This window comes from Falco punctatus (assembly GCF_963210335.1).
Source record: "Falco punctatus genome assembly, chromosome: 4".
Taxonomy (NCBI): Eukaryota; Metazoa; Chordata; class Aves; order Falconiformes; family Falconidae; genus Falco; species Falco punctatus.
The window spans coordinates 36,621,861-36,634,741 of NC_137583.1; the positions used below are offsets into that span (position 1 = coordinate 36,621,861).

The 12,881-nt window shown below is 49.8% G+C and overlaps 1 protein-coding gene across 6 annotated transcripts in view; it reads right to left on the reverse strand.

Moving 5' to 3' along the window:
* The window catches only part of ROGDI (rogdi atypical leucine zipper), a 169,650-nt gene extending 157,425 nt beyond the window's left edge, over positions 1-12,225 (reverse strand). The window contains exons 1-11 of one of the 6 annotated variants that reach the window (XR_013927524.1): positions 11,900-12,225; positions 9,637-9,708; positions 8,193-8,275; positions 6,712-6,766; positions 6,103-6,183; positions 3,638-3,733; positions 2,237-2,335; positions 1,635-1,748; positions 846-895; positions 362-419; positions 151-185 (exon numbers count right to left, since the gene is read on the reverse strand). Coding sequence is in view for 4 of the 6 variants with exons in the window: in XM_080383469.1 (XP_080239595.1) it covers positions 151-277; positions 846-895; positions 1,635-1,748; positions 2,237-2,335; positions 3,638-3,733; positions 6,103-6,183; positions 6,712-6,766; positions 8,193-8,275; positions 9,637-9,708; positions 11,900-11,941 (819 nt within the window). In the remaining 2 variants the exon portion in view is untranslated. The other 5 variants (XM_080383466.1, XM_080383467.1, XR_013927523.1 and 2 more) reach the window with 5 other exon arrangements.
* Positions 12,226-12,881: the final 656 nt, after the last annotated feature.

The window sequence follows — 12,881 nt, forward strand, 5'->3', positions numbered from 1 at the left end:
CAGCTCCCTGGCTCCAGAGCACTGACTCAGCACTTGTTTTCAGTTTATACGCAAGTTGTACAGAATAACATGACATCAGATATTTTAGGAGATCTGAGGTCTTCGTAAAATCCAGAGTTAAAAACAAAGCCCCTTTTCCAAGGCCATTACCTTGTCCTTCAGTTGCTGGCAAAGCTGCAGTGAAACTGTGAAGAAGACAAGGGCATCATTTAACCATGGGACAACACATTCCACTTTATGGACATGGCTGACTTCATACCGCTGGTTGCCAAACTCACTGGAGGGGTGGGCAGGGGAGGGGGGGGAAAAAAAAAAAAAAAAGCACAGCTTCACACACAACAGCACAGAACACAAAACTCACCTGTCCTCCATTCTCACAGAAGAGAATATGATGATTTCTACTTCATTTAAAACAGCATCTGGCAAAGTTATAGAATGCAAACTCTCAGTCTGTCTCTGACCAGATTTAGAGTTAAGCTAAATCTAATTGGGTTAAGGTAGAAACTTCGCCACTTTTCAGAGAGGCGCAAAGGCAGGAAATGCAGACGGCAATGCCAATAACCTAATTTTCATTGTGGTTGACAGCTCTCATCTCTAGGCAAACTCATGGCACTGCATCAGTAGGCTGTATCCCGAAAAGTCACATCTTTGGGCCTTTATGACCAAATCATCACAGAAACGCTATGATGGGCACCTATGCATTCACAGGCACAGCCACAGCAAATGACTCAGTCCAGCTTCTCCACTTAACAGATGCTTCAATCAAAACTGTGTACAGCCATTTGGATCTCATCCTCAGCATACTCCTACACCTGTTACACAGCCCTTGTAGCGACTGTACTTACAACATGGCTCCAGGGTTGTGTAAAATGGACCCTCCAGCAGGCTTGAAGTTCTGGAGGAGAAGGAAAAAGTCATTAGGATTTGGATTGCGATGCAGTAAACAAACCACTTAGAGGTTTGCACTTTCAGTAGCCTGACATCAAGAAATGCCTATACCATAATACTCCATTCATAGGGAATCCATGTCATTTGATCCCTTCCTGCTCCTTCATGAAAAAAAAGTTCTACAGAGAGGCTGAGTCCAACTTAGCTCCAAATTTTAACACCACAAAAGTAAGATGAGAAGATCCAGAAGAAAAGCAACAGACAGATTTTAGGGAAGATATCCTTATGGAAGGACTGCATTTCATAAAGCTTAAGAGTTTAGTTCTTATAGGACATCAAGCTGACCCAAATGCAACAGGTGAGGCAGAAATATACCCATCAAAGCTCCATCCAGAAAACCCTACTTTGATGTAAACTGCATTAATACAGTTATGCCCTTACATAATTATGCAAAATTATCAAACTATATTGTAAGATAAAGCATTACTTGGAAAAAAAAGTAGTTACTGGCTTTCTCCACAAGCACTGTGTTTTTCTTCTGGGCTAAGCAGCCATGCTCAAACTAGATTTATAAACAGTGTTCTGTCTGCAGCTGATCTAAACACAGACACTTATCAGGAAGTTACAGTCATTTCTACATTATCTTATGCATATGACATTGCACCATGCAGCAGTGCAATCTCCTCCTCACAGTGGGATGCAGGGAGAAATAAACAAACAAGGCTCAAAGAGACAGTAGGCATCACCTTGGTTGTGCTGGGCTGGAGCACATGGAGTTGGTAGACAGTCAGGCACAGCTTATTCAGGTTTATATAGAAATTCACAAGGATGTCTGGAGGCAGAGCAGGGGTGAACATTTTCTGGTGAGAAAATATGTAGTTTGTCAGTGAAAGGACCATTGTTTCTAACGCTGGGAAATCACTACCTTTTTCTAAGCCATACTACAATTACCCCACAGCGAGAGGGACATTAGGAGAGAAACAAAGACTGAGCAGCTTGCAGGCCATGGTTGTTCTTCTTGCGGCACTTGATCAAATAATGTGCACACAATGGTGACAAAAGAGGATGGAGCAGTGTTCACAAAGGCAAATCATCCCTGGACAAGATTCCTGGACACAGAACAGAACTTACTCTCTAGAGAACCAGAGTCCTCATGCCCAAGACATCTGCTTTCCCACACGAAGATACAGAGCAGCCAAAAAAGGCTCAGAGTCTGCACCTACTTCAGCGCTCTCCTCCTGCCTCAGGAGACACTTTAGAAATCCACTTCCACCAGTGGATGCAGCATAGTACCTTAACTGCTGCATGCTGCCAGACTGTATGGAGATCTAGACCACCATATACTTACTGTAAGACCACTGGAGGCAATCTCTGGTAGAGTCAGAGTGGCTGGAGTGGTAAGTCGATTTCGGGCTCTCGAGAGCTGTAACATCACAGCATCCATAAGCTACAAGAGAACGTACAGTATACTGCTCAGTGGCAATCCCTGGACAGCTCTGGATAGCATGCTGCAGAATCCTACAGTATTTTGTAAGTGTTGCAACAGCAACAACCACCTACCCACCCTACCTTGCCCTTCCAGGAATGAAGGGGCTTACTGGGAAGGGGTGGCTCCCACCTAAATGCAGTTTACTGTTACCACCATCATAGACACTTGTGAGACAAAGCCAGAGGTGCTTAATACCAGGGACTGGAGAGAGAACAGCTATTCATTAGAAGAATAAGAAGAGAACATGCAATCAATTGCTGATGCCACAGAAGCATCAACAAACTCATCAGCTTTTCTGAAGAACAGGCATTAAGGAGAAACAAGAAGCTGTCTTCTAGTTCTCCCCATTCCCACATCATGGGTACAACGACTGCTGCACGCCCCTGCCCCCATTCATAACCACGTATAAGCCAGGGCACTAGAGAAAAGAACCAGCTCATTGTGAGCCCAATCCTGCCAGAAACCACAGTTCCAAGGCTTGATTCAGGCAGACTTCCTTCTCCAGAAAAGAAGTGGAAAGCAACATGTGTCTGTTATAGAGCTCACGACTGCTAAGATGAAGGCATTTTGTATTATGACTAATCTCTCATCCCTACTTCTACCCAGAAGTAAAAAGGAAATAGTTTTATTACCTAGCTTCTTCCTACTACTAGCCCGTATGGAGGCTAGAAAGGTTTAGTGTTCTCGCATTTGATACTGTGATGAATTCGACCAAGTAAGTCAAAACTCTGGCAGCTTCAGAGAGCATTCCAAGCAGAGGGCTGGGCTTCACGGCCACGCAGCACCTGGTCTGTATCAGACCGCATCAACTATTCTTAGCAAGTGAGAATTCGCTTTCAAATCATCAGTAAATCACAAGTACTAACTGTAATGTTTTGTTTGCTGATGACCGCCTCGTTTCTTCTCTCACCAAAAGCACTGACTGGCAGGGAAGAGCATGAGCTGTGTAACCACATCACCCGAAAAAGATCAAGGGAGATGCTCCCATCACAGGTGTGCAACAGGGCACTGACTGCTCAGATTGCCACTCACCATGACGTACAACCCTACTACCGATGCTAAACTGGTATAGATTCATATCAAATATGAGGTCACATGGATACTCCTTGTCACAGGTAGATATGGGTACAACTGGGGAATCCACTTCCAGTAAGAGACCCCACACAGTAATGTGCATTAACTGTACTTGAAGGAAATGGTATATCGTAGGGAAGAAAATAATGCACATTCCTACCCAAGTAGAGAGGGCTTCCTCCTCACCTTGAGGACCTCCGAGCCTGTTTTGAACTGGTAGTTTACGTCTCTGTTCATAAGCAGGTAAATGGCTTGGTTAACATGGTTTCTAGCATCCTGGATCTGCAAAGGAACAAATGCAGCCCTATTAAAGAAACACTCTCCATAATACACACTAGGAAGTAGAGGTTTCCCTGGCTATCTCATTGGCCCTAAGATAACGGTGACTTCTCAAACATTAAGGACATTTCTCTCTGAGCACCACACACACTAATACAAATCTACCACTGCAGTCCAGATGCATTATCAGGGTCTTCACTCAAGGACTGGAGATGCAAAACAGCCTGGTAGCTACAAACTGGATTGTCAATAAAAATACCACTGCTCCCTGAAGGAACAGTGGCATCAGGCACTCTCATCCTGGGACTACTCTGATCATGACTGTTCAGGTAGCAATTCCCACTGCTGATGGTATACAACAGTCAGGTCTAGCAACACCAATAATGATTTCTTCCTTTGGAATTATCAGAGCTAAAAAAAAAAAAAAAAAAAAAAAAAAAAGTAAATTACATCAATAGCAGGAATGAGCAGCAAACATAGATTTCTAATATGTCTCTGGCAGTATTCCAGAGTCCTTCTAAACAGTCATTGTTGGGGTTGAGATTTATCTCCAGCATCAAGAAGCCGCTTCTGTGGAACTTGTCCGGACTCAGGACACAGCTAGCTCAACTCCCTCTCAAGCTCTAAGGCCACTTGCAGCCAGGAGATAATTATCAAGGCAAGGCTGATAGGTGTATCACAGTGCTTTCATGTGAGCCAGGGCAAACCAGAGGAAGAGGAAAACGGCCCTGGGAGAAAGTGACTTGTGTTCGGTTCCAGGCAGCAGCAGAAAAATTGAAGAAAAAAAAAAAGCAAAGGGGTAAATCAGAGGGTGCAATAAATGTAAAATGTAAGCAGGGAAACCCGTGTGAGAGATGGCTGCTGGGAGTTGGATAACACAGCCTGGGACATTTGTAGTTTGATACATCTACACTGCTCCCCACCACCCCCAGATCCCAGCTCAGCCTTGCAGAGGCCTCCCTGACATAGATCTGGGCATGGCTCCTTCCCATCCAGAGCTTGGGGATCACAGAATAGCCCTGCTCTTAGAAAGAAAGCACAAGGCACTAGAGGCTACAGAGAAAAGAGATGATAAAATCCACTGTCAGACTACAGAGAGACTCTGCAGATACTCAGGCTATGGCATCTCCAAACACCAACCACCTCCAGCCTTTACATCTCCCAGATACTTTTGAGCAAGCTAAATGGTTCCTGGCAGCGTTACCCAACCCAGCAACGCCAATCCTGCTATTATAAGGACCTGCTTCATTCCTGCTGCCCTTTGATTTTGCTGTTTTCTAATCAAGTTTCTCAAAACTTGTGTGCCTGCACTTGTGTTCCTCAAAAATGTGCCCATACTACAATTTCTTAGCAATAATTTGACTTTGCACAGAGAAACAAAACCCCAACTGGCACCGCTCGCTAACAGAAGAAACTCACAGACAGGATAGAGATCGCCACATAATCACTATAAATGCTTCTGCACAGAGTCCTTTAGGCACTCACATTCCACATCTGAACAACATCAGAACACAAAACTCTTGCAAGTAAATAAAGGAAAGGGGTTTTCCATAAAAGGCGGTAGAAGCCCATCAACCAGGCAGCAGTACAAAACAGCCACTAAATAGGATGCACTGCTGAGTGTTACCACAAAAAAATTCCTTGCCTTGTTGCAAGGCATAGTTTGGCATTAATGTCTCAAGTACACAATTTTCTAGATTTCTAAAAAGTTAGCAGATAGAGCTTTTACTCTGCTGCCAAAGCAGCTGTTGGAAACTGCACTCATTACCAAACACACACGGACCACCCACAAAAATCTGAACCAGGGCACAGTGAAGCACACTGAATGCATCCTTCTCCAGCCTACTCAGCTATGATAAAGTAACTGTGGGAAACTAGGTCTTCAAGATCAGGCACTAGATCAGGTCCTGAAATCAGTTATCTGGATAGCCACATCCCTTTAACTCCTTAGCTGAGGGAACTCAGCTATGCTACAAGAGCACAATGCAGTGAAATTTGCTCTCAGCATAAAGAAATGCTTCCATAAGAGTAGAGCAAGCTCCTCAAAGCCTCTAAATTTGCTCTCTGTCTGGCTAGCCTGGGTTTTACAAGCAGACACAAGGCCAGTACTAGACAGACACCCTGGGCACTCCTTTCAAAGGATTACAACTGCTACGCAGCCAGCCTTCAGCTCACCGGTGTGCTTCAGGAACAAGCAGAACCCACTTCTCTCTCCCAGCACCATAACCAAAATCAACTGCATCCGTTTCCTCCCTTAGCTTTTATCACTGGAGCTAACGGAGGATGGATGTAACCTTCTCTTCTGGAAAGCAAGGGGCTACCGCTCAGGGGGTGCAGACTCTAGAGGGGTACGCAACTGAAGTTACCAGTACCTGCTGCAGCTTCCACTGCTTGTCTTCCCGAAATGCAAAGTGCAGAAGCTGATTATTTCTGGGCATTTTCAGATTCACATCCTTCAAGAAAGGAACAAACACGTGAGAGCAAGTAAACCCCCTATGCAGAACACGGCGACTGCCAGTCCCATTCTATTCTGTCTCCCAGACCATCTTTAGCAAGCTGCTTTCAGCAGTCTTGGCATGGTCAGAACCTCGGTCCTCCTACACGAAGATCTTAATACAAAGGATAAGTTGAAAGGCATTTAGTGAATTGGGATCCAGGCAGGACATAGGACCTCACCTCAGAAGGCCCCCAGAGAAATTTAGTATTATCCAACAAAGGCAGCAAAGGCAAAGAATCCCCATGAACGTCAACTCCATCACTCACCACGGTGGGGGTGGGGGTAGATGCTGGATCTTGACAAATGTCAACAGTTGCTGAAATGTTAAAGATTTAAGGCCCATTAGGGAAGACCAATAAAAAACACTTACTGATCACTGGTAAAGGATAATAAGGATGGCCTCTCCCTTGAGGTCAAAGTGCGATAAGGATGACCCCCAACCCCTTGATGGCAGTATGAAACAAGAAGCATGGCAAGTACTCACAGCTTGACACAGGGCATCTCCCTGCAGTGTCAACACACCTTTCACCTGGTCTGTGCTGGAATAAGAAGATAGATCTGGGTAACACAATCACAGAAGGCAAAAGACATCTACTGAAACTGCCAGCCCAACACCGCCCCTCCCTGTCCTGCATAGCTTGCCAAGCTCCCCTCCTTCCAGGGGTCACTTGGGGGGTGCAAGTGAACTCTACACACACTTTCAAGTCCCCAGCTCTTGGCCTGCAGCCAGCTGCTGTCACATTCTTTATGAGCCAACTCACCCTAACTGCCCTGCCTAAAACATTACATTCATTTCTGATAGCACGCTTATTTCATGTATTACCTGTCAACGATTTGGCTGCTGTTACAAACAGATCTAGCAGGCACAAACACAAGATATTAGATGAATTACTGACATCGGAGTGCTAGGTGGTTCATATGGGAGCTGAAAGCTACACCCCACCCTGCCCCCCTTCCGAGAAAAAAAAAACCAAAACCAAAAACAACTAAATAAAAAAAAACCCCACACCTTTAAAAGGTCCTGCAAGATGTCTTGTATCTACCATGAACAGTGGGGGAAGACTGAAGCAGCTCAGTGGGGGAAGACTGAAGCAGCTGGGCCTTCAAGAACTCAGTATAGCTACACCTTACATTTTAATACACTAGACAGAGCCTCTTCAGGTCAACACTTTAACATTCATTCACCTTGCAACAACAATGAATGAGAGCTGGAATCAACTTTTTAAGATCTGAAGAACACAACTTTTAAACCCAATACAGAATCACTGCATCATTGTATGAAGTGCTCACCATGCTGTTTCTGAAGACTAAGGTCTACTACTTCACAAGAAGCTTGCAACCTCTGCCAGAGTACAGCTATTCAGACCAAAGCCTGCGGTGAAGATCAAAAACTGGACAGCTATTTCAAAACTGCACTTCTGTAGCACCTTCTGTACAGGTCTCAGTTTGCTCTGTCAGAAGTAGATTTATTATTGCTCTTTTAGGGAGATTTGGACAGAGGTTAAGATTTGTCCACAGACACAGTCAGAAACAGCCGAGAGCAGAATTCAGGTCTTGTAACTAAAGTCCCTCCGCCTTTTGCCAGGAATGCCCCTTGGCAAAACTGCTGACAGCAGCACACTGACACAACGTACCTGTGTGGTCAGGAATCAATCACTGTACTGTAAGTGTCTGCAGGAAATGGCACAAGTATGGCTAAGGCAGCCCCGGGAACACGGCTACGGACTGTTAACGTTAACCTGCCGTGAGAGTTTGTTCGTTTGTGTTCCTTCAGGTGAAACCTCTCATTAAAGAACCCCCTCCCGCTCTGGGGGTGCCGCGAGGACCTTTGCCGCAGGCGCTCCAGGAGCAGCGCCCGTTGCCAGAGGGAAGCCCCCGGCACAAGCACCGGCGAGCGGGGGCGGGAGCGCCCGCCGGAGCAGCCTGGCAGAGCAGCGGCCACCCGCTGCTGCCGCGGCCACTTACCCTGATGTGCTCAGCACAAAGTTCTCCTGCTTGACAGCTCCTCCCGAGCCACCGGTGGGCAGGGTGAACCGGTGAGAGGCCTCCTGCCCAGGGGAAGCAAGAGAGGACACAGTGAGTGCTGAGGTACCGCCTGGGCCCTGAGCGCTGCAAACCAGGAACAAAGACAAGGCAAGAGCAGAAAAACAGCCACCAGCAAGTGGGCGAGCACAGAGCCGTCACCTTTCCAAGCCTCCTGCAACCCACCTAACAGCACACGGATCTTCCCTCATTGTCTTGCAGGACAGGCGCAGCCCAGGAGAAGGCTCAGCACAAGCAGCCCATGGCAAAAGGTGCTGGAAATTGCACCCTCCAGCTCCACGCCTGGAAGCCAGACAAGTTGGCCTGTGCCCAGAGGGGGTCACCAAGCTGCAGGCAGCAGGAGCGCACCCCACACAGTCCAATCCTGTGTGCCCTCGGGCACCGTGGCACTGCCCCTTTCTCAGCACTGCTGGTCCCTTACCCACGTGCTAAGCCTGGAGTGAAAACCAGCCCTCCTGACTGGTTTTACTGGTTGATGACTGTCCTTTGATCACACTTCAGCCTTAAAACCTCTAACAAATTCTTCAAAACACCTACTATATATATATACACACACAGATACCACAGGTTATTGTCACCTGACAGCAAGTCACATCCTGGGTCAGCACTAGGGCACACCTACCTCTGCTGGCACCCACCCCTCACCTCCACATTTGTGCCCCTGCTCTTGCATCACCCACTAACCCCCACCAAAACCTCAGAGCACTGAGAGGCTGATCCTGTTGAAAACTAACCGAGCAGGAGAGCAGCAAACTCTCATGCTCACAATCCCCCCGGCTTTGGCCAGTTCAGCACCTGGATGCCTGGGAAGCGCCAAACCCAGCAGCCTGTGCCCAGGCTGGGATACGGTGCTGCAGGCCGGGTTCAGCTGAACGCTTCACACATCTGCAAGGGGCAGGTACCAGCAGAGAAACGGTATATTTCAAGGGAAGGATGGTTTTGAATGTGGAGAGTGCATGCTTTAATTACTGCACAAGTAGTAGCTTGTCAGCTAAAGGTTATTGTGCTCGTTTCCACCATCACATGACAGTTACAGGCAGATCCAAATTCTCTGTTCCAGAAAATATTCACATCTCAGGTAAAGGTGTGGCAGACAGGTCTGGCTGCCTCCACGTGCCTTTTCAAAGCAGCTCCCTCAGCAAAGAGGATCACGAACAGAGCAATCTAAGGGAAATCAGTTTTACTGTGTGTCCTTGAGATCAGAGGGCAAGCAAACACTTGGGACAGCACAGGACATGCACGATGGACCTTGCTGTGCACCCTTTAGCAAGTATTTTTTCCTCCCTGGGAATTCCACCACCATTCCTCACATGGGAGAGCACACAAACCCACAACACAAAACCCAGATGAAGCAAATTGACCTTACCTTCAAAATATCTTGCAGCTGTTTCAAAACAGCATGGACCTCTTCCTGCAGAAGCCATTTAAATTCTTCATCCTACGTTGTGGAAAGATAGCAGTGGAATCATTAGAAGCTGAACACTGGAAATAAATCTCTCAGACATATATGAAAATTATTTATGTTCTAAGTATACTGCTATGTCCGTGCTGTTTAAATCACACACTAGAAGAAAAATATTTCTTCCTGATCTGTTGAAAAGCCTTACTCTGCACTTCTCCACCCCAGCCAAATGAACTGTCCTCATTCCTGTTTTGACTTTAACAAAACAGCATTCCTGCAAGTCGCTGTACCAATAATCACAGAATCAGCAAAGAACAGGCAGCACGGCATTTGAATTTCAGAGCAAAGCACAGATCTCACTATTTCAAAAGCTGACGGATCTTTTTAAGCTGCTGGGGTGGGCTGACCTTGGCTGGCCAGCTGCTAGACACCCACCCGGCCTCTCCCCCTCCCCCTCCTCAACAGGACGGAGAGAAAATAAGATGAAACACTTGCAGGTCACGATATAAGACAGAGAGATCCCTTACCAATGACCATCATGGGCAAAACAGACTAAATTTGGCAGGCAAACTTGTTGCCGATTAGATAGTGAGAAACAAAACCTAAAATGCTCCTTGTCCTCCCCCCACCCACCCCCAGTGGCACCTTACCAAGCAACAGCAACCTAAAAATAAAGCAAGCTAAACCGAAAAGCAGATGGGAAGAAAGAAAGGCTGAGGACTCCCAATTATCTGGGCGAATTCAGTAGATTTATTATTACAAATTCAGATCTGATGACACGCCGCCTCAGGCCTCGATCAGTTGTCTGCTACAGAGAAGCCTGTACAAAGCAGATCCTCAAACCACAGCAAAGCATTCTTGTTAATTAACGAGACCCCACACAGAAGATCATCAGAGAAGCAGGGACAGAAGCAAGCAAGGGACAAAGAAAAGACTGACACTTGCTAACTTGTAAAAGAGGAGAAATCTTTAGTATGGAAAGTACTGGAATGGAATGAACTGAGCAGGTGGCCCACAGAAAAACTGGAAAGGTGCGGTCGACTCCAAAATTGAGACCTATGATTTCACGAACAGGCATCATGTTCACCATGAGAAACACCAAATAACTGTTCACTGATGTGCTGTCACCTTTTGCACCTGACCAAAGAGTAGCACAAGGAGAGTTTTGTTTCAACAAACATTCACCCAGAGCAGGTATGTACAACAAATCTAGGAAGGATTCTCTGTCATCCTTCAAACCAGCGTGGGTGCAGGACTACTGACTTCCACCATTTCATCCTGGTTTGGGTTTCTGAGCATCACGCTGACATACTGGATTCCCTGCTCTTTCATTCCCTGTGACACTCGCTGTCGTCCAGGTTCCCAAAAGAACAGAAATCTCATCGGTAAAGCGGGTGCCTTTAGTGCCTCCACCAGCCCACTGCTGCCACACAGACATTTCCACTGCAAACCATCACTGGTGCTCAGCCCTCCAGGAACAGCCAAAGATCTTCCCCCCACCCGGGGACCAATTTCAGACCAAGTTCATTCACCACGTCCGTGCACGAGGCGCCTGCAGCTCTCAGGAACGCCAGCCATGCTACTCCAAACCACGAGAACTTTCGGACAACCCGTGGCTCTCAGCCCTGCCCCAGGCGAACCCCTAAGTCCCCTCCCTGGACAAGAAGCCACCCCTTCTTACAGCCCCCGGCCCGGGGCCGGTCCGGGCCCTGCCCGCCCCCGCCAGGCCAGCCGCGTCCTGCGCCCACCGAGCACCGGGCCGGGCCGCCCGGGACAAAGCCAAGGTCACGGAAGGCACCTGGCAGCTCGCCGTAAGCGGGGCCGCCGCCGGCACCGACCGCCCCGGGCTCGCCCCGGCCAGACCGAGCAGCAGCGGCCGCTGCCGCCCAACCCTCGGGGCGGAACGCCGAGGCGGAGACCGTCAAAGCGACGCCGGGGAGAAGCCGGCGAAGGCCGCGGGCAGCACGGGGGCGGGGCCCGGGGACGGGGCCCGGGGACGGCCCGAAGGCCTGTAGCGGGGACCTGCAGCTCTCGCGGAGCGCTTCGACCCAGGCGCGGGGAGCCAGGGGCAGCGGGAGGCCTCGCCGCCGCCCGGGGAGCCCCCCCGCTCAGGCCCGGGCCCAGCCAGCCGGAACAGGCCTGCCAGGGTCCCCCGGCAGGGCCGCCGCCAGCCGGAGCCGGGCCACTGCCGCTCACCGCGGGCACGGCGGCGCCCCGCCCGACTCACCAGCGCCGCCCGCTCCGCCGCGCTCGCCATCGTGGCCGCCATCCCGCCGCCCGCCCCGCCCCGATTGGCTGCCGGCTCCGCCCTCAGAGATAGCGCCTGATTGGGCAGCACCGCCCTCCCCTCGCACCCCAGGCGTGACGTCAGCGGGGCGGGGGGCGGGGGCGAGTGTGGGGGCGGGGCGGGGGCGGGGCCCGGGCCTGAGGGCAGGCTGGGCCTTACCGGGTCCGGCCTTCACCCGGGCACCGACAGCGGCGTCGGGGCTCGGCGGCGTTGCGGCACGAGCCGTTTCGCTCGCGCCGCTCCCAGCCGCAACCGGCCGCTCGCCGGGTCCCGGAGAGCGGGCGCGCGAGGCCCGCCGGTTTCGTCTCAACATTCCGCAACCGAAGTAGACCGACTCCAGCACACCGGCACCGGGGCCCTCGCGCGGGGGCCGCTTGCCGCCAGCCTGCGCTGCCAGCGCAACTCCGCCCGCCCCCCCGCCGCACCTGCCATTCATTCCCAGTAAAGCACATCACGAAGCATGGCAGGCCGCGGCGCCTCGGTATCCGAGCATCCCCCGCCGTTCTAGAGCCAGCGCTGCCTCGGTCATCGCACAGCAGCACTCAGGAGCTCGCAGCCCCTTCGGTGAAGGGACCTGCTCTTGGAAAAACCCCACTTGCTGCTGGGTTAGTGCTCAAAAAAACCCACACGCTGGAAGGCAGAACTTCAGATGGAGTGAACTGGGCCACCGGCTCCAGCCACTTGGACAACACAAGTCATCGATACCAGAAAGTTCCGGGACCTCCAGCTCTTGGACACTCTTTGCTTTCAAACTCGGCCTTCACCTCTGCTCAGCCCAGATACAGGCAGCCCTCTGCGTGCGGAGCCTGGAATTTATCCAAATCCACCTTTTGTAGCGCCTCACCAACAAGATCAAGCTTCTGTAGGGACCCAAACGCACTCAGGCATCCCGCTGTTTTTCAGCAACTCTCCTTTTTTAATG